The sequence below is a fragment of the Phyllobates terribilis genome, unplaced genomic scaffold (assembly GCF_046119375.1).
Source record: "Phyllobates terribilis strain yellow unplaced genomic scaffold, ASM4611937v1 Scaffold_7__3_contigs__length_470593459, whole genome shotgun sequence".
Classification (NCBI taxonomy): domain Eukaryota; kingdom Metazoa; phylum Chordata; class Amphibia; order Anura; family Dendrobatidae; genus Phyllobates; species Phyllobates terribilis.
This window is the reverse complement of record NW_027362767.1, coordinates 190,305,066-190,332,375: the sequence shown is the minus strand read 5'-3', so window position 1 is coordinate 190,332,375 and position 27,310 is coordinate 190,305,066. Positions and strand designations below refer to the sequence as shown.

The following is a 27,310-nucleotide window of genomic DNA, read 5'->3' as shown; positions in this document are numbered from 1 at the left end:
GAGTGTATATAGGGCTGTACACAGTGTATATAGAGCTGTACACAGTGTATATAGGGCTGTAGAGTGTATATAGGGCTGTACACAGTGTGTATAGGGCTGTACAGTGTATATAGAGCTGTACACAGTGTATATAGGGCTGTACACAGTGTATATAGGGCTGTATAGAGTGTATATAGGGCCGCATACAGTGTATATAGGGCCGTACATAGGATGATAGCTCAGTCCAGTGCTTAGGAGCACGCGCAGGCGCATTACATTGGCACAGAGTTGTAGCGCGGTACATACAGAGGGAGAGGAGACCCGGACGTGTTAGCCCCGCCCCCCGCAGTGCCTTCTGGGAAGAGGTTTTGAATTCTCGGCGGCGGCGGCGCTCAGTTCGGTGGCGGCCCCTGTCACCATGGAGTCCGCGGACACGAGGCCCCGATCTTCCGACGACTTCAGTATCGTGTCCCGGGTCACAGAGGAGCCAGAGCTGACAGAGGAGTATGAGCGGTAAGCGGTGGTCGCCCCCGGGATAATGGCTGTCGCTGCTGATCCGCCCGGGACTCGGAGCTGCTGACTCCATGGTACCCGGTATTCTGCCGGCCTCTGAGGGGGTCTCTGCCGTGCGTGTATGTGTGGTTGAGGTTTGGGGGGGGCTGGCGGGGTGCGTGAGTGTTTGGGGGGGGGGGGGCTGGCGGGGTGCGTGAGTGTTTTGGGGGGGCTGGCGGGGTGCGTGAGTGTTTTGGGGGGGCTGGCGGGGTGCGTGAGTGTTTGGGGGGGGCTGGCGGGGTGCGTGAGTGTTTGGGGGGGGCTGGCGGGGTGTGTGAGTGTTTTGGGGGGGGCTGGCGGGGTGCGTGAGTGTTTGGGGGGGGCTGGCGGGGTGTGTGAGTGTTTTGGGGGGGCTGGCGGGGTGCGTGAGTGTTTTGGGGGGCTGGTGGGGTGCGTGAGTGTTTTGGGGGGGCTGGTGGGGTGCGTGAGTGTTTTGGGGGGGCTGGCGGGGTGCGTGAGTGTTTTGGGGTGGGGGGCTGGTGAGGGCTTGTATGTGTGGTTGGCGGGGTGCTTGTATGTGTGGTTGGTGGGGTGCTTGTATGTGTGGTTGGTGGGGTACTGGTGGCGGCGGGGTGCGTGTGGTTGGGGGGGTTCTGGTGGTGGCAGGGTGTGTGGTTGGGGGGGTGCGTGTGGTTGGGGGGGTGCTGTTGGGGGGGGTGCGTGTGTGGTTGGGGGGTGCTGGCATGTGTGGTTTCGTGGGGGTGCTGGCATGTGTGGTTGGTGTGGTACTGGTGGCGGCGGGGTGCTGGCATGTGTGGTTGGTGTGGTACTGGTGGCGGCAAGGTGCGTGTATGTGTGGCTGGTGTGGTACTGGTGGCGGCAAGGTGCGTGTATGTATGGTTGGGGGGGTGCTGGTGGCGGCAGGGTGCGTGTGGTTGGGGGGGTGCTGGTGGCGGCGGGGTGCGTGTATGTGTGGTTGGGGGGGGTGCTGGCATGTGTGGTTTCGTGGTGGTGCTGGCGGCGGTGGGGTGCTTGTATGTGTGGTTGGTGTGGTACTGGTGGCGGCGGGGTGCGTGTATGTGTGGTTGGGGGGTGCTGGTGGCTGTGGGGTGCGTATATATGTGGTTGGTGGGGTACTGTGGCGGCGGGGTGCGTGTATGTGTGGTTGGGGGGTGCTGGTGGCGGCGGGGTGCGTATATATGTGGTTGGTGGGGTACTGTGGCGGCGGGGTGCGTGTATGTGTGGTTGGGAGGTGCTGGTGGCGGCGGGGTGCGTATATATGTGGTTGGTGGGGTACTGTGGCGGCGGGGTGCGTGTATGTGTGGTTGGGGGGTGCTGGCGGCGGGGTGTGTGTGTGGTTGGTGGGGTACTGGTGGCTGTGGGGTGCGTATATATGTGGTTGGTGGGGTACTGTGGCAGCGGGGTGTGTGTGGTTGGTGGGGTGCTGGTGGCTGTGGGGTGCGTATATATGTGGTTGGTGGGGTACTGCGGCGGGGTGTGTGTGTGGTTGGGGGGTGCTGGTGGCGGCGGGGTGCGTATATATGTGGTTGGTGGGGTACTGTGGCGGTGGGGTGCGTGTATGTGTGGTTGGGGGTGCTGGTGGCGGCGTGGTGCGTATATATGTGGTTGGTGGGGTACTGTGGCGGCGGGGTCCGTGTATGTGTGGTTGGGGGGTGCTGGTGGCGGCGGGGTGCGTATATATGTGGTTGGTGGGGTACTGTGGCGGCGGGGTGCGTGTATGTGTGGTTCGGGGGTGCTGGTGGCGGCGGGGTGCGTATATATGTGGTTGGTGGGGTACTGTGGCGGCGGGGTGTGGTGGTGGCGTGGTGCGTATATGTGGTTGGTGGGGTACTGTGGCGGCGGGGTGCGTGTATGTGTGGTTGGGGGGTGCTGGTGGCGGCGGGGAGCGTATATGTGGTTGGTGGGGTACTGTGGCGGCGGGGTCCGTGTATGTGTAGTTGGGGGGTGCTGGTGTCGGCGGGGTGCGTATATATGTGGGTGCTGGTGGCGGGGTGCGTGTGTGTGGTTGGTGGGGTACTGGTGGCGGCGTGCGTGTATGTGTGGTTGTGGGGGTGCTGGTGGCTGCGTGTATGTGGTTGAGGGGGTGCGTGTATGTGTGGTTGGGGGGTGCTGGTGGCGGCGGGGTGCGTGTATGTGTGGTTGGTGGGGTACTGGTGGCTTCGTGCGTGTATGTGTGGTTGGTGGGATACTGGTGGCGTCGTGCGTGTATGTGTGGTTGGTGGGGTGCTGGTGGCTGCGGGGTGCGTGTATGTGTGGTTGGTGGGGTACTGGTGGCTTCGTGCGTGTATGTGTGGTTGGTGGGGTACTGGTGGCTTCGTGCGTGTATGTGTGGTTGGTGGGGTACTGGTGGCGTCGTGCGTGTATGTGTGGTTGGTGGGGTACTGGTGGCGGCGGGGTGCGTGTGTGTGTGGTTGGTGGGGTACTGGTGGCTGTGGGGTGCGTATATGTGGTTGGTGGGGTACTGTGGCGGCGGGGTTTATGTGTGGTTGGGGGGTGCTGGTGGCGGCGGGGTGCGTATATATGTGGTTGGTGGGGTACTGCGGCGGGGTGTGTGTGTGGTTGGGGGGTGCTGGTGGCTGTGGGGTGCGTATATATGTGGTTGGTGGGGTACTGTGGCGGCGGGGTGCGTGTATGTGTGGTTGGGGGGTGCTGGCGGCGGGGTGTGTGTGTGGTTGGTGGGGTACTGGTGGCTGTGGGGTGCGTATATATGTGGTTGGTGGGGTACTGTGGCAGCGGGGTGTGGTTGGTGGGGTGCTGGTGGCTGTGGGGTGCGTATATATGTGGTTGGTGGGGTACTGCGGCGGGGTGTGTGTGTGGTTGGGGGGTGCTGGTGGCGGCGGGGTGCGTATATATGTGGTTGGTGGGGTACTGTGGCGGTGGGGTGCGTGTATGTGTGGTTGGGGGTGCTGGTGGCGGCGTGGTGCGTATATATGTGGTTGGTGGGGTACTGTGGCGGCGGGGTCCGTGTATGTGTGGTTGGGGGGTGCTGGTGGCGGCGGGGTGCGTATATATGTGGTTGGTGGGGTACTGTGGTTGGGGGGTGCTGGTGGCGGCGGGGTGCGTATATATGTGGTTGGTGGGGTACTGTGGCGGCGGGGTGCTGGTGGTGGCGTGGTGCGTATATGTGGTTGGTGGGGTACTGTGGCGGCGGGGTGCGTGTATGTGTGGTTGGGGGGTGCTGGTGGCGGCGGGGAGCGTATATGTGGTTGGTGGGGTACTGTGGCGGCGGGGTCCGTGTATGTGTAGTTGGGGGGTGCTGGTGTCGGCGGGGTGCGTATATATGTGGGTGCTGGTGGCGGGGTGCGTGTGTGTGGTTGGTGGGGTACTGGTGGCGGCGTGCGTGTATGTGTGGTTGTGGGGGTGCTGGTGGCTGCGTGTATGTGGTTGAGGGGGTGCGTGTATGTGTGGTTGGGGGGTGCTGGTGGCGGCGGGGTGCGTGTATGTGTGGTTGGTGGGGTACTGGTGGCTTCGTGCGTGTATGTGTGGTTGGTGGGGTACTGGTGGCGTCGTGCGTGTATGTGTGGTTGGTGGGGTGCGTGTATGTGTGGTTGGTGGGGTGCTGGTGGCTGCGGGGTGCGTGTATGTGTGGTTGGTGGGGTACTGGTGGCTTCGTGCGTGTATGTGTGGTTGGTGGGGTACTGGTGGCTTCGTGCGTGTATGTGTGGTTGGTGGGGTACTGGTGGCGTCGTGCGTGTATGTGTGGTTGGTGGGGTACTGGTGGCGGCGGGGTGCGTGTGTGTGTGGTTGGTGGGGTACTGGTGGCTGTGGGGTGCGTATATGTGGTTGGTGGGGTACTGTGGCGGCGGGGTTTATGTGTGGTTGGGGGGTGCTGGTGGCGGCGGGGTGCGTATATATGTGGTTGGTGGGGTGTGTGTGTGGTTGGGGGGTGCTGGTGGCTGTGGGGTGCGTATATATGTGGTTGGTGGGGTACTGTGGCGGCGGGGTGCGTGTATGTGTGGTTGGGAGGTGCTGGTGGCGGCGGGGTGCGTATATATGTGGTTGGTGGGGTACTGCGGCGGGGTGTGTGTGTGGTTGGGGGGTGCTGGTGGCTGTGGGGTGCGTATATATGTGGTTGGTGGGGTACTGTGGCGGCGGGGTGCGTGTATGTGTGGTTGGGGGGTGCTGGCGGCGGGGTGTGTGTGTGGTTGGTGGGGTACTGGTGGCTGTGGGGTGCGTATATATGTGGTTGGTGGGGTACTGTGGCAGCGGGGTGTGTGTGGTTGGTGGGGTGCTGGTGGCTGTGGGGTGCGTATATATGTGGTTGGTGGGGTACTGCGGCGGGGTGTGTGTGTGGTTGGGGGGTGCTGGTGGCGGCGGGGTGCGTATATATGTGGTTGGTGGGGTACTGTGGCGGCGGGGTGCGTGTATGTGTGGTTGGGGGTGCTGGTGGCGGCGTGGTGCGTATATATGTGGTTGGTGGGGTACTGTGGCGGCGGGGTCCGTGTATGTGTGGTTGGGGGGTGCTGGTGGCGGCGGGGTGCGTATATATGTGGTTGGTGGGGTACTGTGGCGGCGGGGTGCGTGTATGTGTGGTTGGGGGGTGCTGGTGGCGGCGGGGTGCGTATATATGTGGTTGGTGGGGTACTGTGGCGGGGTGCTGGTGGTGGCGTGGTGCGTATATGTGGGGGTGCTGGTGGCGGGGTGTGTGGTTGGTGGGGTACTGGTGGCGGCGTGCGTGTATGTGTGGTTGTGGGGGTGCTGGTGGCTGCGTGTATGTGGTTGAGGGGGTGCGTGTATGTGTGGTTGGGGGGTGCTGGTGGCGGCGGGGTGCGTGTATGTGTGGTTGGTGGGGTACTGGTGGCTTCGTGCGTGTATGTGTGGTTGGTGGGGTACTGGTGGCTTCGTGCGTGTATGTGTGGTTGGTGGGGTGCTGGTGGCTGCGGGGTGCGTGTATGTGTGGTTGGTGGGGTACTGGTGGCGTCGTGCCTGTATGTGTGGTTGGTGGGGTACTGGTGGCGGCGTGCGTGTATGTGTGGTTGTGGGGGTGCTGGTGGCTGCGTGTATGTGGTTGAGGGGGTGCGTGTATGTATGGTTGAGCGGTGGGGTGCGTGTATGTGTGGTTGTGGGGGTGCGGTTTGGCGCCAACACACCTCGAAGGGGGGGGGGGGGGGTTCCTCAGCCATGTAGAGAGACACCGCTCTTCCTGGAGAGCGCAGTGTGGAAGTGAGGCGCACTTCTGGTGACGTCACTGGGATGTGCATACAGCACACACTTCCGGGTCCCGGCGTGCGTTCCAGGGTAGAACGCAAGACGATTGAGATGGAAGACAAGGTGATATAATAGGTCACCTTTTTGTCTTTGTGGGCAGCGCTGTCAGCTGCAGAAATGGAGAACACGGGTCGCTCTGAGGCCCCTATGGAACAGTCCCTGGTACTTGAGTGGCACAAAATGGGGGCAGTTTTCTGGGATAAACTAGGGACTAAATATCCTCATATTATGTTAAAATCTAGGACATAACAGTGCCTGTCTTATTGGTATCTGTACTCGGTAAAGGGAAGGCTTCAGAGAAAACCTGAATATTAGCTATTTGCAGTAATAAAACGGAGTCTTGCGGTAAACACCTATGTGAAAGTTGCACCTTAAAAATCATTAGGGAAGAAAAATCTACTGATATGAATCTGATATGAGGTCCATGATTAGAGAGGAGGTTCAGGCCTCTATATCTAATCTTGTACCTGCACCTACTCCCCAACCCGGTCCCTGTGCCAAAAGACCAAGTTGGGAGATGGAGCTGAGCTCTAAAGAAGGCAGGTCTTTCTTCACATCAGGAGGAAGAAGGGAAGATTGCGCCTGAAGCCCCAGAGGTGGGCAAGAGATATCTCTCTCTTCAGATGACACCAACAGGCTGTTTATGCCCCGTCACACTTAGCGACGCTGCAGCGATCCCGACAACGATACGACCTGTCAGGGATCGTTGCTGCGTCGCTATGTGGTCGCTGGTGAGCTGTCAAACAGGCAGGCTCACCAACGATCAGGGGAGCAGCGACATTGTGGAAAGAATCTTTCCACGATGTCCTGCTCCTGGTTACCAGCCTGCTGAAGCAGGAGCAGGCTGGTAACCATGATAAACAGCGGGTTACTAGGGGCACACGCGCACCTAGTAACCCGTTGTTTATCATGGTTACCGCTCACTTTAGCAGGCTCGTAACCATGATAAACAGCGGGTTACTAAGTGCGCGTGTGCTCCTAGTAACCCGATGTTAATCATGGTTACCAGCCTGATCGCTGCTCCCGCTGGTCACACACAGCGATTTGTGCTGACCAGCGGGAGGGCAATGACCAAAAAATGGTCCAGGACACTTTGCAGCGATCAGCGACCTCACAGCAGGGGCCAGATCGTTGCAAAGTGTCACACATAGCGAGGTCGCTGTTGCGTCACCAAAACCGTGACACAGCAGCGATCTCGCTATTTGAGACGGGGGCTTTAAGAGCCGTCAGGAGCACTATGCAGGTGGAAGAAACAGAAATCCCAATTCGTCCAAGATGAGATGTTCGGGGGCCTGAGGTCCAAGAGGCATAGTCTTCCCAGTAAATAATCATATTCGGGCCATGATTTTGGAAGAATGGGAAGAGGCAGAAAAAAGACTGTTAATACCTCATGATTTCAGACTCCAGCTTCTATTTGAACCAGAAGAGATAAAGACCTGGGAAGAGATTCCAAAGATCATTGTGTCCTGGTGGCTAAAGTAGCCATGAAGACATTGATTCCCTTTTGAAAACTCCTCAAGCTTCAAGGACCCCATGGGCAGAAAGGCTGATGGCCTGCTAAAGAACATGGGAAGCCTCATCGGCAACCATGAAGGCGAATATAGCCTCTACTTCAGGTCCATTCATCTATGGATCGACCAATTGGAAGAACACATAAGAGCTAAGTCTCCTAGAGGACATTTTAGGGTCTCTCCCATTATTAAAGTTGGCCACAGGCTTTATGGCGGATGCCTCTGCCAAATCTGTCAGGTTTACAGCCAGAAATAATTCTTTGTCTAATGCAGCCCGTCGGGTTATTTGGATGAAGACGTGGTCGGGGGATATTTAGTCCATAAATAAACTCTGTTCCATTCCTTTTTCAAGTTTGAGAGTTTTTGGGCTAATATTAGATGACATTCTAGAAAAGGTCTCGGATAAGAGAAAAAGGAGTTTCCCCAAGGACAGAGTTAAAAAATTCCAGCCCTTTCAGAGATCCTGTCCATCAAAAAAGTAGGATTATCGAGGGAAGGGGAAGTCATGTAGTTGGAGGTAGAGAGAGAGCTCCCCTTTTTGGTGCCAGTACAGATTCTAAGAGGCAATGACGCCACATGCCTAGGAGGGCGACTCAAGCAGTTTGCAAGAAACTGTAACCCAGGATCAGTGGACCTTAAAAACCATATCCCAAGGATATGTGTTGGAGTTTGTCTGTTTGCCACCCGAAAGGTTTATTAGAACAGATCCTCACTCCCATGCAATAAGTTTCCCTATGCGTACAGAGAGATCTGCTGAGATCAGGGGTAATAGTGCAGGTTCCACAGTTGGAAGTGGGTCGGGGTCACTATTCAAGCCTGTTCACAATCAAAGAGCCCTCCAGTGCATCACGCAGCATAATATATTTAAAGCCGTTAAATCGTTGGATAAAGTACAAGAGATTCAGGATGGAATCTATAAGAACTACCGTCCCCTTATTATACAAAAACACTGTCATGTGCACTCTAGACCTAAAAACGCATGCTGTCAAGTTCCGATTTTCTTCGGTTTGCAATAAGAGTCCAGGGAAAGATCTGCCACTTTCAGTTTCAGTGTTTTCTCTTCGGGCTGGCATCGGCATGAAGGTCTTCACAAAATTGATTTCAGAAATTGTCGCCTATCTACGGAAGCAAGACATCATTATAATCTATCTAGAGTATTTCCTGTTGGTGGCAAACTCTGAAAAGAATTACCGTACAGACTAGTGATGATCAGGTATGCCTCATTAACCCTTTTGGCAAGCACGCTCGGGTGCTCGAGTATTTTGTCGTGCTCGGCGTTTCATTCATTGTTTCGACACCTGCAAATGTCACAGCTGTGACACACGCAGAAATAACCTGTTCGCCAGGCTATATCTCAGGAGACGTCTTGTCATGCCCAGCTCCGGATCACACGACCAGAAAACGGATAGCAGGTCAAGGCTTGTGTTGAAATGTCGGTCCGGGGCAGACATAAATGTGAAAAAGGTATAAGACACTAGCGCTCAAAAAATGGCATAGGGCTGGAATTTGGGCAAGTTATAAAATGTCCTATTCCTGATCTAAGGGTCCAGACTTTTAGCTGAGATGAATTTGTGCTGCGGTTAATTTATCACTTACAGCATGAGCTGTGTATGAGGGAGTCGGTGTCATGTAAATTGAGGCATCGGAGGTTTGGCTTACCGACTCCACAGCCCTGATTTCCACAGTTTGAGGCCTAATGGTGTCGGCAAGCAGGCACCACCATCTGCTGATCAAGTGTTGTAGGACAAGAGAAAGTAGCAAGAACTGCATCAGCAGGAACTGTAGGACGAAGGTTCGTGGTTCCTGAGGGCAAGAGATAGGAGTAGGCACCCAGTCAGTCAGGTGACAGCTCTGGTGCAGTAATTTATAAAAAAGCCCTGTAGGGCAGAGAAGGGGAGGGGGTTGGTACCTGGACCTGTAGCAGGACAGACGCGTGGTGCAGCGAAGTTGAGTTATAGCTGCCATTATTGCTCAGAAACAGGGCAGAGGGAGCCGATTAGGCTGCAGGAGAGGGACGTTTGTGTGAGCTGTAACTTCCGGTGTACACATACGGTACAAAGGGGGCTAGGGCCGTGCTTCATGGGTGTGCAGTGTGACTGATGAGGGATTTGCGGCCTACCAGCTTAGTATCGTAGGCTCCTGTTAGGGCCTATACGGCCATTTGTATTGCCTGAGAGAGCGAGTGACTACAGTGACGGGCCCATTAGTACTGTGTATCACTTCTGCTCAAAGTATTAGCTCCAAGACCCCCCTGACAATAAGTCTTTCACTTGTAACCATGGAACAATAGTGCGTGAATAGAATTGTGTAATACTCGGTGTAGTAGAGGTTGCTGTATTATTATAGAATTTACTGTATTTCTATTGTTAGCTTTACACTTTGATATTGTGCTTTAGCTGACACATATCCGTGTTAATCAAATAACTTGGTTAAGTCCTCATTCTCTGTGCTGTTGAATCCATGGACCTGTTTACTCTTGTATTTCGTCGTTACACACAACTTGATCCAAGAATAATGGTACAATTGCTAATCAGACTTTGATCAGAGTGGGACCCAATTTTTGTCGAAGATGGAGAGGCAAAAAAAGTTTCCTCACCTTTCCCATTATATCAGTTCATGAAACTCTGACTTTACTCAGATGTCATCCAAGTGCGGTCTGGTTTTGTTTTCCATTGTACAAAAAAAAATTGAACATATACAGAATAACGTGTACGGGTGTAATCCATCAGAACCACGAATATCACTTGTCAATTTAAATGGTCGTTCACACTCCTGGTGCCGCTACTTCTGGTAATGAGGTAGTTAGTGACATTTATCATTTGTTGATATCCGGCATTTTGGCTTCTAAATCTGTTGTAGGAACAGGGCAAAAATTCACAACTATGTTGACTCACCTTTTTTTTTTTTCTCAGATATGTTCAAAAAGCAAAGCAAGAAGCTAAGCATGGAAACTTACTGAAGTCAATAGAATATTTCCAAAAAGCCGACAACATACATCCCAGTGACAAGCTAAAAGGTCGCATTGCCAAGCTGGAAGAGGCCCTCCAACAGCTCCATCTCCAAAATGAAGAAGACGACGACGAGTTTCTCGATGTGTTGGGGAGCGGGCTGATGCTCTATAAAGAACTATGCGGTAAACTATTTGAACACCAAAAGGAAGGTGTTGCATTTTTGTACAGCCTTCACAGGGACGGAAGAAAAGGCGGTATCTTGGCAGATGACATGGGCCTTGGAAAGACCATCCAGGTTATTGCCTTTCTTTCTGGAATGTTTGACGCTGAATTGACTAATAATGTATTATTGATAATGCCGACAACACTAATCAGTAACTGGGTGAAAGAGTTTGAAAAGTGGACTCCAGGCATGAGAGTAAATGAATTTCATGGCACTAGCAAAAAGGAGAGAACCAGAAATCTACAGAAAATCCAGAGAAAGGGTGGGGTTCTCATTACCACCTACCAAATGTTAATTAATAATTGGCAGCAGCTCTCTGCATACAATGGAAGAGATTTTGTCTGGGATTACATCATTTTAGATGAGGCGCATAAAATTAAATCCTCATCGACAAAGACTGCCAAATCTTGTTATGCGATTCCAGCTAGGAATCGTATTCTTCTAACGGGCACACCGATCCAGAACAACCTACGGGAGATGTGGGCTTTGTATGATTTTGCTTGTCAAGGAACACTCCTGGGAACGGCAAAGACTTTTAAAATGGAGTATGAAAATCCAATAACAAGGGCTAGAGAGAAAGATGCCACACCAGGTGAAAAAGCTCTTGGTTTAAAGATATCCGAAAACCTGATGAAAATAATTCAGCCCTATTTTCTCAGGAGGACAAAGAATGACGTTCAGCATAAAAAGGTTTCTGGGCAACAGGCAGCCATCGAGTCAAATGCTAAATTATGCACAATGCCGTCTCTTACGAGAAAGAACGATTTTATAATATGGGTCTATTTATCATCTATTCAGGAAGAGGTATATCGAAAGTTTATATCGTTGGATCAAATCAAGGAATTGCTGATGACCACTAGGTCTCCTCTAGCAGAACTAAACATTCTGAAGAAGCTCTGTGATCATCCAAGACTTCTGTCCGCACGAGCCTGCGTCCAGCTTGGATTGGAGGGAGATGGCACAGAAGAGCATTACATCGAAGCCGTTACAAAGTTTGATCACCTTTCCGACAAAGTTCTTATAGAGGAGTCTGGAAAACTTGTTCTTTTGATTGCGCTCCTCAATAAACTCAAAGAAGAAGGTCATCGAACTCTTGTTTTTTCCCAGTCGAGAAAAATGCTTGATATGATCGATCGCATCTTGAATAACCAAGGCTTTCAGATCATGCGCATTGATGGCACGGTTTCTCTTTTAGATCGAGAGAAAAGAATTAGTATGTTTCAGACCAACCAGAGGTACTCTGTATTGCTGCTAACCACCCAGGTCGGCGGCGTTGGACTGACACTAACTTCAGCCGACCGGGTGGTGATTTTTGACCCGAGCTGGAATCCGGCTACTGATGCGCAAGCGGTTGACAGAGCTTATAGAATAGGGCAGGAAGCAAATGTAGTCATCTATCGACTTATAACCTGCGGCACAGTGGAGGAGAAAATATATAGGAGGCAAATCTTCAAAGACTCCTTAATAAGACAAACAACCGGTGACAAGAAAAACCCCTTCCGTTACTTCTCAAAGCAGGAATTAAAAGAGCTGTTTTCTCTGGAAAACACCCAAACCTCTTCCACTCAGATTCAGCTTCAAAATATGCATTCCTCTCAGAGGAAAACTGACACACATCTAGATGAACACATCGCTTATTTGCATACTTTACCAATTTTTGGAATCTCTGACCATGACCTAATCTATACACACGAAGTTTCTTCCCAAGATGAGGACAATGAATATGAAACTGAACAAGAAGGGCAGTACATTCAAGAAAGGGTTCAGAAGGCTCATGAACTGGTCCAGATGGAGTCTCAACTGAATGAGCAATTAAAGGGTTCAGAAGGAACGTGGCTTAGACCCAACGTGTTCCCTGAAAAACCTAAACAAAGAAGTCTTCCTAGTCTTAAAAAAACAGCCTCTCCCCCTGAGATTGTAGATCTTACGGAGCAGGAGATTGCAAATGTAAGTTGTCAAATGACCAGTCTACTAATAGAAGATTCTGATGAAGAAGAAGTTCTTCCCACTGTTTCATTTAAAAAGGAACCGCATGATGACTTCACTGCTCACATAAGTAGTATAATCATTAAAGACTCCAGTGGAGATGAGGAACCACCTCCTGCTCCCTCTTATAATAAAAGCGGTCACCTAACCAGTTTGGTTCATGATGGGTCTTTCCAAGAGAATCTTCTCCAGACTTCATTTAAAAGTGAATTTCTAAAAAAGAGAGGGAACCAGACAACCAACCTGATACCAGAGGAAGATTCCAGTGAAGAAGACGATGACGCAGCTCCGATACCATTTACAAAAGCATTGTCTTCCAGCATGGTAAGTCAAAAATGTAACGCTCAGAGAGACAATCATGAAACCTAATCTAACTAGCTTTACTACATGCACATTTAATGACTGTTATGGAATGGATACTAAAGATTAATTGATAGTCATACATCTGTACTGTTCTCTCATGCTTTATGTAAATGTAGATGGATATCGAGAGAGAGGGAGATAATATGATGTAGAGATGAGCCAGGCTGAAAGATTGCCGGCTCGTAGTAGTACGCTGCATATAAAAAATAAGGGGAACCTATAAATCTAGTCTCTGTAAGTTATAGAATCCTAGAAAGTTAGAGATGGAGGGGACCTGCAGGGTCCTCGTGTCCAACCCCCTGCTCAATGCAGGGCTCACTAAACCATCTCAGACAGATGTCTGTTCAGCCTCTGATTGAAGGAGAACTCGCCACCTCTCATGGCTGCCTGTTCCACTCATTTATCACCTTCACTGTCAAAAAGTTTTTTCTAATATCTAATCTGTATCTTCTCCCTTTCAGTTTCATCCCATTGCTTCTAGTATTTCCATGTGCAAACGAGAATCAAGCTGATCAATCTTACAGTGTGACATCCCTTGAGATAGACCACGATTAAGTCTTCTCTTTTGCAAGCTAAACATTGCCAGATCCTTTAACCGTTCCTCATAGGACCTTGTTTGTAAGATAGGTCACCATTCTGGTCGCTCTTCTCTGAACTTGCTCCAGTTTCTTCATGTCTTTTTTAAGATGTGGTGCCCAGAACACCAGATGAGGTCTGACCAAAGAGGTGTACAGGGGGATAATTACTTCATGTGATCTAGACTGTATGCTTCTGTTAATGCAACCCAGAATTGTTTGCTTTTTTTGCTGCTGCATCACACTGTTGACTCATGTTCAGTTGCTAAGATCTATTCCTCCCATTGTGTGTGTGTGTGTGTGTGTGTGTGTGTGTGTTTTTTTTTTCATTTTTCTTGAGGAGATGTAGGTCTTTGCATTTCTCCTTGTTAAACCTTCTGTTAGTTGCTGCCCGCAGTTCTAGTTCGTTTAGATCTTTTTAAATCATGTCTTCTCTAGTATTAGCTATCCCTCCTAGCTTTGAGTCATAAGCAAATTTAATCCGTTTACCCTCGATTCCTTTATCTAAATCATTGATAAAGATGTTGAAAACCACAAGGCCCAGGACAGAGCCCATTTTACACATTTTTCTAACTGGATGTGTAACCATTTATGACCACTCTTTGGGTCCTAAGCCAATTATGAATCCACCTAACAGTTCCTTGTCCATTCCAAAGTTGGTTATTTTTTCAATAAGGATGGTGTGAGATACTTTGCTGAAGTCAAGATATACTACACTGTTCAAAAAAATAAAGGGAACACTCCAATACCCCCTCCTAGATCTGAATGGATGAAATCTTCTCATTGAATACTTTGTTCTGTAGAAAGCTGAATGTGCTGACAACAAAATCACACAAAAATCATCAATAGAAATCAGATTTATTAACCAATGGAGGCCTGGATTTGGAGTCACCCCCAAAATTAAAGTGGAAAAACACACTACAGGCTGATCCAACTTTGATGTAATGTCCTTAAAACAAGTCACAATGAGGCTGAGTATTGTGTGTGGCCTCCACGTGCCTGTATGACCTCCCTACAACGCCTGGGCATGCTCCTGATGAGGCTCAGTATTGTGTGTGGCCTCCACGTGCCTGTATGACCTCCCTACAACGCCTGGGCATGCTCCTGATGAGGCGGAGTATTGTGTGTGGCCTCCACGTGTCTGTATGACCTCCCTACAACGCCTGGGCATGCTCCTGGTGAGGCTGAGTATTGTGTGTGGCCTCCACGTGCCTGTATGACCTCCCTACAACGCCTGGGCATGCTCCTGATGAGGCTGAGTATTGTGTGTGGCCTCCACGTGCCTGTATGACCTCCCTACAACGCCTGGGCATGCTCCTGATGAGGCTGAGTATTGTGTGTGGCCTCCACGTGCCTGTATGGCCTCCCTACAACGCCTGGGCATGCTCCTGATGAGGCTGAGTATTGTGTGTGTGGCCTCCACGTGCCTGTATGACCTCCCTACAACGCCTGGGCATGCTCCTGATGAGGCTGAGTATTGTGTGTGACCTCCACGTGCCTGTATGGCCTCCGTACAACGCCTGGGCATGCTCCTGATGAGGCTGAGTATTGTGTGTGACCTCCACGTGCCTGTATGGCCTCCGTACAACGCCTGGGCATGCTCCTGATGAGGCGGAGTATTGTGTGTGGCCTCCACGTACCTGTATGACCTCCCTACAATGCCTGGACATGCTCCTGATGAGGCTGAGTATTGTGTGTGACCTCCACGTGCCTGTATGGCCTCCGTACAACGCCTGGGCATGCTCCTGATGAGGCTGAGTATTGTGTGTGGCCTCCACGTGCCTGTATGACCCCCCCCTACAATGCCTGGGCATGCTACTAATGAGGCAGAGTATTGTGTGTGTGGCCTCCACGTGCCTGTATGACCTCCCTACAACGCCTGGGCATGCTCCTGATGAGGCTCAGTATTGTGTGTGTCCTCCACGTGCCTGTATGACCTCCTTACAATGCCTGGGCATGCTCCTGATGAGGCTCAGTATTGTGTGTGGCCTCCACGTGCCTGTATGACCTCCCTACAACGCCTGGGCATGCTCCTGATGAGGCTCAGTATTGTGTGTGGCCTCCATGTGCCTGTATGACCTCCCTACAACGCCTGGGCATGCTCCTGATGAGGCTGAGTATTGTGTGTGGCCTCCACGTGCCTGTATGACCTCCCTACAATGCCTGGGCATGCTCCTGATGAGGCTCAGTATTGTGTGTGGCCTCCACGTGCCGGTATGACCTCCCTACAATGCCTGGGCATGCTCCTGATGAGGTTGCGGATGGTCTCCTGTGGGATCTCCTCCCAGACCTGGACTAAAGCATCCGCCAACTCCTGGACAGTCTGTGGTGCAACGTGATGTTGGTTGATGGAGCGAGACATGATGTCCCAGATGTGCTCAATCAGATTCAAGTCTGGGGAACGGGCGGCCAGTCCATAGCTTCAATGCCTTCATCTTGCAGGAACTGCTGACACACTCCAGCCACATGAGGTCTGGCATTGTCCTGCATTAGGAGGAACCCATGGCCAAACGCACCAGCATATGATCTCATCTCGGTACCTAATGGCAGTCAGGCTACCTCTGGCGAGCACATGGAGGGCTGTGCGGCCCTGCAAAGAAATGCCACCCCACACCATTACTGACCCACTGCCAAACTGGTCATGCTGAAGGATGTTGCAGGCAGCAGATCGCTCTCCACGGCGTCTCCAGACTTTGTTACGTCTGTTACACGTGCTCAGTGTGAACCTGCTTTCATCTGTGAAGAGCACAGGGCGCCAGTGGCTACTTTGCCAATCCTGGTGTTCTGTGGCAAATGCCAAGCGTCCTGCACGGTGTTGGGCTGTGAGCGCAACCCCCATCTGTGGTTTTAGGGCCCTTATGCCACCCTCATGGAGTCAGTTTCTAACCGTTTGTGCAGACACATGCACATTTGTGGCCTGCTGGAGGACTCTGGCAGTGTTCCTCCTTGCACAAAGGCGGAGGTAGCTGTCATGCTGCTGGGTTGTTGCCCTCCTACAGCCCCCTCCACGTCTCCTTGTGTACTGGCCTGTCTCCTGCTAGCGCCTCCAGCCTCTGGACACTACACTGACAGACACGGCAAACCTTCTTGCCACAGCTCGCATTGATGTGCTATCCTGGATGAGCTGCACTAGCTGAGCAACTTCTGTGGGTTGTAGAGTCCGTCTCATGCTACCACGAGTGTGAAAGCACAACCAACATTCAAAAGTGACCAAAACATCAGCCAGAAAGCATTGGTCCTGAGATGTGGTCTGTGGTACCCACCTGCAGAACCACTCCTTTTATTGAGGGTGTCTTGATAATTGCCAATAATTTCCATCTATTGTCTATTCCATTTGCACAACAGCATGTGAAATTGATTGTCAATCAGTGTTGCTTCCTAAGTAGATAGTTTGATTTCACAGAAGTTTGATTTACTTGGAGTTATCTTCTGTTGTTTTAAGTGTTCCCTTTATTTTTTTGAGCAGTGTATATCTGTTGCGTTTCCCTGATCCACCCAGTCAGTGATTCTGACATGACTTATTAGTTACAAACCCATGCTGACTCTGGTTAATCACTCCATTCTCATAAATGTACTTGCATACATGATGTTTAATAATTTGTTCAAAGATCTTTCCTGGTATAGAAGTAAGGCTCACCGGCCTATAGTTCCCTGGGTACACTTTCTTTCCCTTTTTGAAGATGGGGACAATATTCACCCTTTTCCAGTCTTCTTGGACTTCTCCTGTTCTCCAAGAATTTTCAAAGATTATGGAGAATGGTTCAATAATTTCTTTCAGTACCCTAGGATGTAATTCATCTGGAACTGGGCACTTGAATTCATTCATGTTGGCTAAGTATTCCCTCACCCTCTCTGTTTATAGATAGCGTGGATTCTTCTATTCCTTCAATAGTACAGTGAAGATCAGTTGATGTTACATTTGCTTTCTTAGGGGACACAGAAGTAAAATAGGAATTTAAAAATTCATTCTTCTCAGCATTATTTTTTACCACTTTACAATTTTCATCCTGTAAAAAACCTATGGCACCTTTTGACTTTTCTTTTACTTTTGATATACCCCGAAAATCCTTTCTTATTGCTTCTGACATATCTTGTAAGTCTTAATTCATTATCCGCTTTAGCTAATCTGATACGTGCCCTGCAGGTTCTGCAGACAGCATTATATTTTTCTTTATATATGCCTTTTTCTTTGAAAAACATTTTTAAGTACTGTGTTCATCCATCCTGCTTTCCTTAAATGCTTTATAGTCTTCCCTCTTTTAGAGATTGTTAACAATTGTTCTTTTGAGAATCTAATTTTTTTCAAAATTTCCCATCCTTCCTAGACATTTCTGTCCTTTAGGATATTCAGCCATTGGATCCCTCCTATCCACTTTCCGAGTCCCTTTTTAAAATCTGCCTTTCTGAAGTCCAACCTTTATAGTCTGACTCTTCACAGGTCTTCCTCCTCTAGTTATCCAAAATTGTATGATAGCATGATCGCTGCCTCATAGGGTCCAAGCCACCCTTACCTCCTCAACCATTTCTTCCCTGTTGGTAAGAATTGGATCCAAGGTAGCAGATCGCCTTGTTCTCTCTTCTACCTTTTCGGAAGATAAAGTTGTCAGCAAGAGAGGATAAGAATTTTCCTGACCTGTTATTTTTGGCTGAGAGAGATTCCCAACAAATGTCTGGATAGTTTAAATCTCCCATGATCACTATGTAATACTTTTTGTAGAATTTGGTCATTTGATACATAGATCTCATCCATATCTTCAGCTTGCCCAGGTGGCCTGTAGTAAATACCTACAATGATGTCCTTTCCGTTGTTCTCTCCTTGTATTCTTATCCAGACCGTTTCCACAGAACTCCCAGTTAGTGTTTAGGGAATTTGTTCGGCATTTCAAATTCGGGTTCGTGTTCGGGGTTCCGGATTGTTCGCGCCAAAAAATCGGCTCCGCCTATGAATATCCCTGATTTTCCACACTGTCACGCAGATGAAATGCCGAACAAATTGTCCCAACACTACTACCAGTCTCTGAAGCTTGGATCTCTGTGCAGATATTCGCTTTTCTAACATACAGTCATATGAAAAAGTTTGGGCACCCCTATTAATCTTAAGCTTAATGTTTTATAAAAATTGGTGTTTTTGCAACAGCTATTTCAGTTTGATATATGTAATAACTGTTGGACACAGTAATGTTTCTGCCTTGAAATGAGGTTTATTGTGCTAACAGAAAATGTGCAATCTGCATTCAAACAAAATTTGACCGGTGCATAAGTATGGGCACCCTTATCATTTTCTTGTTTTAAATACTCCTGCCTACTTTTTACTGACTTACTAAAGCACTGTTTTTGGTTTTGTAACCTCATTGAGCTTTGAACTTTAAAGCCAGGTGTATGCAATCATGAGAAAAGCTACTTAAAGTGGCCACTTGCAAGTTGTTCTCCTGTTTGAATCTCCTCTGAAGAGTGGCATCATGGGCTCCTCAAAACAACTGTCAAATGATCTGAAAACAAAGATTATTCAACATAGTTGTTCAGGGGAAGGATACAAAAAGCTGTCTCAGAGATTTAACCTGTCAGTTTCCACTGTGAGGAACATAGTAAGGAAATGGAAGAACATAGGGACAGTTCTTGTTAAGGCCAGAAGTGTCAGGACAAGAAAAACATCAGAAAGGCAGAGAAGAAGAATGGTGAGATCAGTCAAGGACAATCCTCAGACCACCTCCAGAGAGCTGCAGCATCAACTTGCTGCAGATGGTGTCACTGTGCATCGGTCAACTATACAACGCACTTTGCACAAGGAGAAGCTGTATGGGAGAGTGATGCGAAAGAAGCCGTTTCTGCAAGTACGCACAAACAGAGTCGGCTGAGGTATGCAAAAGCACATTTGAAGAAGCCTATTTCTTTTTGGAAGAAGGTCCTGTGGACTGATGAAACCAAGATTGAGTTGTTTGGTCATACAAAAAGGCATTATGCATGGTGGCAAAAAAACACAGCATTCCAAGAAAAACACTTGCTACCCACAGTAAAATTTGGTGGAGGTTCCATCATGCTTTGGGGCTGTGTGGTCAATGCCGGCACTGGGAATCTTGTTAAAGTTGAGGGACGCATGGATTCCACTCAGTATCAGCAGATTCTTGGCAATAGTGTTCAAGAATCAGTGACAAAGTTGAAGTTACGCAGGGGATGGATCTTTCAGCAAGACAATGATCCAAAACACCGCTCCAAATCTACTCAGGCATTCATGCAGAGGAACAATTATAATGTTCTGGAATGGCCATCCCAGTCCCCAGACCTGAATATCATTGAACATCTGTGGGATCATTTGAAGAGGGCTGTCCATGCTCGGCGACCATCAAACTTAACTGAACTGGAATTGTTTTGTAAAGAGGAATGGTCAAAAATACCTTCATCCAGCATCCAGGAACTCATTAAAAGCTACAGGAAGCGACTAGAGGCTGTTATTTTTGCAAAAGGAGGATCTACTAAATATTAATGTCACTTTTCTGGTGAGGTGCCCATACTTATGCACCTGTCAAATTTTGTTTGAATGCAGATTGCACATTTTCTGTTAGTACAATAAACCTCATTTCAAGGCAGAAACATTACTGTGTCCAACAGTTATTACATATATCAAACTGAAATAGCTGTTGCAAAAACACCAATTTTTATAAAACATTAAGCTTAAGATTAATAGGGGTGCCCAAACTTTTTCATATGACTGTACAATGCGACACCTCCTCCTCGTTTATCAAGTCTGTCTCTTGCAGATAAGTTGTATCCTTTTTAAGGCCCCGTCACACTTAGCGACGCTGCAACGATCCCGAAAACGATACGACCTGTCAGGGATCGTTGCTGCGTCGCTATGTGGTCGCTGGTGAGCTGTCAAACAGGCAGGCTCACCAGCGATCAGGGGAGCAGCGACATCGTGGAAAGAATCTTTCCACATGTCCTGCTCCTGGTTACCAGCCTGCTGAAGCAGGAGCAGGCTGGTAACTATGGTAAACATCGGGTTACTAGGGGCACACGCACTCCTAGTAACCCGTTGTTTATCATGGTTACCACTCTGCTACAGTGAGCGGGAGGTTATCGCTCACTTTAGCAGGCTCGTAACCATGATAAATAACGGGTTACTAGGTGCGCGTGTGCCCCTAGTAACCCGATGTTTACCATAGTTACCAGCCTGATCGCTGCTCCCGCTGGTCACACACAGCGATGTGTGCTGACCAGCGGGAGAGCAACGACCAAAAAATGTTCCAGGACACTTTGCAGCGATCAGCGACCTCACAGCAGGGGCCTGATCGCTGCCAAGTGTCACACATAGCGACATCGCTGGTGAGGTCGCTGTTGCGTCACGAAAACCATGACACAGCAGCCATCTCGCTAGCGATCTCGCTATGTGAGACGGGGGCTTTAGCCTTGTATTCCAATCGTGTGTCGTCCCACCAAGTTTCAGGGATTCCGATGACCTCATATTTCTTGTCCTGCGTTAGTAGCTCCCATTCTCCTTCTTTGTTGTCCAAGCTTTTTGCATTTGTTTAGAAACATATTGGTTAGTGATTGGTTTCTCTTATATCTTTTATTATTCTGACTTTTTTGTCTTTGTTCTTCTTTTCCACTTCCAGTAGCAGAGATCTCAATAGTATTTGTCAGCTGTATGACTTTCCCTGGCCTTTTGCTTTCCTTCCCACATTGTTCTGGTATAAAGCTCTCCTGATGAGTGTAGCAAGGCGACTACAAAATGTGTTTCCCAGTCTTCGTAAGGTGCACCCCATCTCTAGCAGGTAGTCCATCATATAGGTAATTCACTCCGTGATCCAGAAATCCGAATCCTTGCTGACGGCACCATGGATGTAGCCAGTTGTTCACCTGTAGAATCTTATTCCACCTCATTGTTCCATGGCCATCCACTGGGAGGATGGATGAGAAGACCACCTGCGCTCCCCAGTTTTTTCACTTTCTTGCCTAAGTCTTCAAAGTCACTGCAGATGGTTTCCAGGTCCTTTCTTGCGGTGTCATTTGTCCCCACATGTATTAGCAGGAATGGGTAGTGATCTGTAGGTCTGAAGAGTCTTGATATCCTGTCAGACACATCTGTAATTTTTGCTCCTGGAAGACAGCACATTTCTCTTGAGGTTTTGCCTGGTCTGCAGATAGCGGCCTCTGTTCCTCTTAACAGGGAATCCCCCATGACCACCACTCTCCGTTTCTTCTTTCTCCATCCAGGAGGATTCTGAGGGCTTACAAGGTTATTCATTGTGGGCAAAGTCTTATCTTGATGTATTTCTTCATGGTTCTCCTGCGTGAGAGCCTGGTTCCTGAGCAGTACGGTGCGGACTGCCTCCTGATCCTCCGGCTTCTCCGGGTCCCATGCTTCCATTCCTCTGTTTCTTCAGATGCACTATACATTTCTTCTTTCTGTATTCTGAAGAGAGATACTTCTGCTCTAAGAATTCCTCACTTTCCTTAATAATTTTCAATGTAGCTATTTTCTCTTCTAGACTTTTCAACTTTTCCTCCGAGAGGGACACAAGCTGCATTTCTGGCATGTGAAGTTTGGCTTTTCCCCTGGTAAATCTGTGACCATGTAGCAGGATATGCAGCTCACCAAATGGCTCCTGGACTCTTCTGTGATGTTAATGTTTATATGATGTCAAAGCAGTGAAGTTTGTGCCAAAATTCACTGTTTTCCAATATTCCTCCTTTCCACTGCAACAGCCAAAATCCGCTGTCCCTCGAGTACCTCTTATCCCAGAATGCACTGGAATATGCAAACTATCTATGCAGGATTCTTCCCCTGTTCAACAACTCACATTTCTGTAGAAAAAACGTAAGGATTCAATTCCTGGTTTGACGATTCCCTTCAAGCAGCTCGATCCCGCTACACCCAGAGATCTTCAGACTCGTGGAGACACTTGACTCTTCCCAGAATGCACCAGAAATATGTCAATTATCTCCCTCGAGCTTATATTCCTGGTTTATAATAATGGTTTATAAATTTATAATCCCATTGGCAAAATGCTGATGAACAAGCGTCCTTCTATCTTGCTGAAACCTTTTGTGATTGAACACCCCCACGCCCCCTCGTGTTTGCGCACTCCTTATTTTTCCTGTCACGTAGCTTTATGGGGCTTGGTTTTTTTATAGGATGAGTTATACGTTTGAATAACTCCCTTCATTTAGTCATATGATTTACTGGAGAGTGAGAGGGGGGAAAAAAAACTCAATTGCCACGAAATTGAGAGTGAAAAATCCCTTACCGCCATCTTCCTAGATCTGTAATATTGTTGGTTGGGGCTGTTCGAGGGCTTGGGTTTTCTGCACCCGCAACTGTTTGTTTTTTTGCGAGATGAGTTGTAGTTTTGAATAACGTCATTGATTCATTTTACTGTATAGCGTACTGGAAAATGGGGGAAAAAGAATTCCAACTGCTGTAAAATTGCAAAAAAAAAGTGCAGTTCCATGTATTTTATTTATCCTGTTCTCTGTATAGTAAAACTGACCTCCCATTATGTTCCTTCAGGTCAGTATGAGCATGCACATACCAAACATGTAAAGGTTCTTTTTATTGAAGTAGGGAAAAAAAATTCAGAAATTTTGTATAAAAAAAAAATGTAATATTATCAAATGTCTCCATTTAGAAATCCAGTATAGTCCTTCAGATTGATATAACCAATCACCTCATGTAGGGCATTGCAGACACCTTGGATATGACTAGGGCTGTGGAGTTGGTAAGCCAAACCTCCGACTCCAACTCCCTCATACACGGCTCATGTTCAAGGGATATATATATATATATATATATATATATATATATATATAATCGAAAGTCTACTATGAACTTCCATGATGGTATCATCATAACAGCAAAGATTCATTATAGAGCGGATGCCTACTAGTGACTTTTTTCTTTTCCGCCGTGGGCAATAATTGAGACATGCTGGTTTTCATTTTGCTGCTCCGGTGTTTTCTGATCTTTTAGTCCAATGTTTCTATGATTATGGAAGTACAATTATAAATATTTCCTAAGTTTTTACACTTTTAATGACACATACATCAAGTTTATGTAAAGTTTCAATATTTCCAATGTTGACGCTTACTTTTCCAGACTTCTGCCCTTCGGCCGGCAGCTGGGTATCGGCGTCGGGGCCAGTTCCTGACTGCTGGCCTCTCGTTCCTAGTTTATCACAATTTGTACTAGTACAATGCTTCCAAGCAGCATAGAGAGAAAGCGGATGTCCAGTGAAAACCAGTTCCTGCGGATAGCTGATAACTTGATTGGTTGGGCGCGCACCATGATTGGCAGGACAGCGAGCTTTTACCCTGTTAGGATAGTGCAGCAGTGTGCATGCTTGATCTGCCGTCCATTCTTTCCCTATGGGGCCAAGCGATGACCTCTGCTTCCTCCAGCAGATGCTCCGTTTTTATAATGGAGATAAAAGTTCCCCGTTCTTGCAGATCCCAGCAGTCAGATACCCACCGATCAGCAAGCTGCCACCTTTCTTATGGATATTTGGTGACTTGTTTTCACTGAACAGCCCCTTTATACCCCCCAAACAGAGAGCGGTCAGCCGTCCAATCGTTTTGTGGCCAGGCGTCTTGCCTGACTCTCGCGTAGACTGAACACTTGGCCGAGCACTGCTCCGCTCTCTGAGAGCCGCTCGCAGACTTCCCAGACTTCTCTTCAGGGGGAACAACAATGATCAGCCTCTGAAATTCAGCCGACCGGATCCTTGTATTCGTGTTTTATAACATTATCGTTATGGATGTTTACATTTTACTCATTTAAACAGGTTTTCCAACTACATGATTTTTTTGTCTTTTTTTTATAGGGAGCAGGAAGTTCTCCATTAAATGGATGTTCTGCAACAGCTGACAGTTCAGACATTAAGAAAAGTCCAAACAGTTTGCAAACTTGTATCTTCAAGGCAACAGAGCTTGAACAGTCATGCGTTATAGGTAATAATGTAAGTCTAAAAGGCACCAACTTGTCTTTATCAAAGTCGCAACTGCAGTGTGACTTCAACCTAGTTCTAGAAGATTCGATGGAGAATGATAAACTTTCAGTGCATGAAATGCAGAGTTTTATGGAAACCTCTGTCGCTCCAGTGACAGACGCTCTACTAGTACTCAATGACTCTACTGAGAACATGAGCCAAGAAGGCAACAGCTTAGAACATTCCATGGAGCTTGGAAGAAGTGTAGACATGGAGAATCCAGAGCACAGATGTGAAGGTCCTGACCTTCCACAAACCTTTCAGAATGAAATGGATATACTAAACTCTTGTCAGGAAAATAGTAAGACTGATGTTGTTATATTTGATTCAGAGGAGAGTGATGAAGAGGTTTTCTCTACCCGTCGTAAAGTCACTAGGAGAATTGACTCTGAAAGCGAGGTAGAAAGTTCACTGTTCGTAAATGATGAGAACGAGGTGCTGTTCTCCCCTTTCAACAGCCCTTCTGTCAAATTGTTGAGCGCCTCAACTCCAAAGTTAGAGAAACGTTTGTCTGATAAGTTGTTGGTTCAGAGAAGCAGTCTAGGAAGGCGTAGGTCTATTGCTTCAAGAAGGTCTCTAGTTCACGTAGCTGTAGAAGAAGCAACAGATATTCAAGAAAATATTTATGACCGAGAGGATGAAGACAGTGACCAAGGGGAGGAAGAAGAAATGCTAGCTAATGACGCTCAGGAAGCTGATGAAGAGGAGCAGGAGAAGACAGAAGAGCCAGCTGGAGAAACACTTGCCTTGGAGGACAGTGTACCCTCACAAGGAGAGAGCTATGATGAACCAGATAGCTTTGTGGAAAAATCGTCTTCTAGCGAAGAACTATCTGATGAGTCTACTGGTGAAGTGGAACTGATTTCTGATGAGCAAGTTGATTACATGGCTCCAGAAATAAAAATGAATCAATCCAAAGAACCTAGTCAAGAAGACCTCTACTCTGTACTGGTGAAACGTGGCAAGGAGTATAAAGATGGTGGACATGTAAAGGAAGCGTTAGACTGTTTCTTGAAGGCACTTGATATTAAATCAGGAGACCCTGAAGTTATGATGATTACTTTGAGTTTGTACAGACAGCTATCTTAGGGTTCACAATATCTTGTTATCGGTAAAGGCAACACTAGACTTAATTAATGGAGTCTGTGCCGTGCTTTAGAATTTGACATTAATAAATTCAGAAACTTTTTTTTGAAGCTTTATTTGCATCAATGTATTCATTTTTGTACATTGCTAATGTATTGGTTTTCGTTTAATACTCATGGAAGTGCGTACAGGCCGCAACATCTCAACCCTTACACTAGATGGGTCCTTCTTCAGCTCGACTGGTAAGGCCGAAACGTTGCTTCTTCTGTCCTTCTGGGCACAGTGTGATGTCTAGTGGATCCCATTGCACCTTTCTCATTGAAATATTCTTTCTTTGAGATCATCTCATACAGCTTTCTTGTATATTTGTCACCAGCTTTATGTCTCCACATCTGGGTCAAGTGATCCAAATCTGGATATTTATTTCTTTGGTGTTTTCTGAAGTGCTACTTTAGCAAAATAAAAATTTATAAGTTTTGAATTTTAACCTGCATTAGTTATATATAAAAAAAACTATTTCTAAAGTTTTGAAGGCCTGAATTCTGGGCTTTTATGACTTTACATTTTTTATCATATCTCGAGCAAGTATTAAAATAGAGATGGGAGAGGCAGCATTTTGTTCAGAATTGTACAGGCTCTAATTTAATGTCACAAGACTGTTATTTTGTTTTTGGGGAGTCGTTTTGATAGGTGATTTCGGGAAAACTGTTATAAATTTTTCACATTTTTTACTGGGATTAAAGTTGGATCTCCATAGGATCATATTTTTCAAAAAATGCATGTGTGTCACTTGTGATCTTGGTTACATTTGTTCAGGGATTAAAGTTGATTTTCTCTTGATTTTCTAAATACAGTTTCATCCTAGTCATATATGTTTAATGCTAAATTAAAAGAATCAATGTTTAACACCTTTTTAAACATACATGTAAAAAAAATGTTTATTCCGTCACTAGACATGTCCTTTTTCAAGTTTTTAAACCGAATAGTACAGTAGTTAAATCAAGCTATAAAATAAATATGAGCTAGTCTTAAACAATTAATAGTCTTTACACTGAGCTTTTATCATCCATTTGTCCCTTCTACTGAGTGAAATGTTATCTTGCCACAAGATCTTACTAACAATGGCCGTTTTCTTGTGTGAGTATGTCCGGCTGGTCTGGGGTTTGGCTCCACCTGAGTAATATCTGATTTTTGGTTACTTTAATAATGTCTGGTTTTTCTTGGATACCGAAAGGACAGTGATGGACCAGAAGGTGCAGAGAAGTCACTTCTTCATCACCATACTCTTTGGAGAGTTCATTAGCCGGCAGCCACCAGTGCCGATCGCACTCACAGGTCATGTCACCAGTTATGTCATCCATGGCCGATCATACTCACAAGTCGCCCCACGGCCACCAGCTGGGAGACGCTTCTCGGGTCGCCCCACGGCCACCAGCCGGGAGACGCTTCTCGGGTCGCCCCACGGCCACCAGCCGGGAGACGCTTCTCGGGTCGCCCCACGGCCACCAGCCGGGAGACGCTTCTCGGGTCGCCCCACGGCCACCAGCCGGGAGACGCTTCTCGGGTCGCCCCACGGCCACCAGCCGGGAGACGCTTCTCGGGTCGCCCCACGGCCACCAGCCGGGAGACGCTTCTCGGGTCGCAGGTCAGCACATTTTAAAAATCCAATTTTGGCAAAAGTTGAATTTTTTTTTTTTTTTAATTCATATGTCTCTTTCAATTTGGCAAGAAGCAGCCTATTTTGGACAGGAGTTTTCTTACCGTTCACTTTCATAGACACACAATCTTTCTTGCCCGGTATAATTCAGCTCGCGTCATCACTATTGTAAAAACCTTCCACTGCATCCGCTACAGATTTATCGAATGATTTCCCTGGTTTAAGGTCAGGACAAGTCATGAAACATTTTTATATTTTTTTTGGAAAACCTAGACC

At 47.9% G+C, this 27,310-nt stretch overlaps 2 protein-coding genes across 2 annotated transcripts in view; both read left to right on the top strand.

Moving 5' to 3' along the window:
- The window catches only part of RPS4X (ribosomal protein S4 X-linked), a 528,117-nt gene that overhangs the window by 348,485 nt on the left and 152,322 nt on the right, over nt 1-27,310 (top strand). The gene's annotated exons all lie outside the window — the stretch shown is intronic.
- Nucleotides 295-26,713, top strand: ERCC6L (ERCC excision repair 6 like, spindle assembly checkpoint helicase). The gene is made up of 3 exons (XM_073639619.1): nt 295-492; nt 10,124-12,695; nt 24,127-26,713. Exons 1-3 carry the CDS (start codon nt 398-400, stop codon nt 25,378-25,380), a joined length of 3,921 nt encoding a protein of 1,306 aa, XP_073495720.1. The 5' UTR covers nt 295-397; the 3' UTR covers nt 25,381-26,713.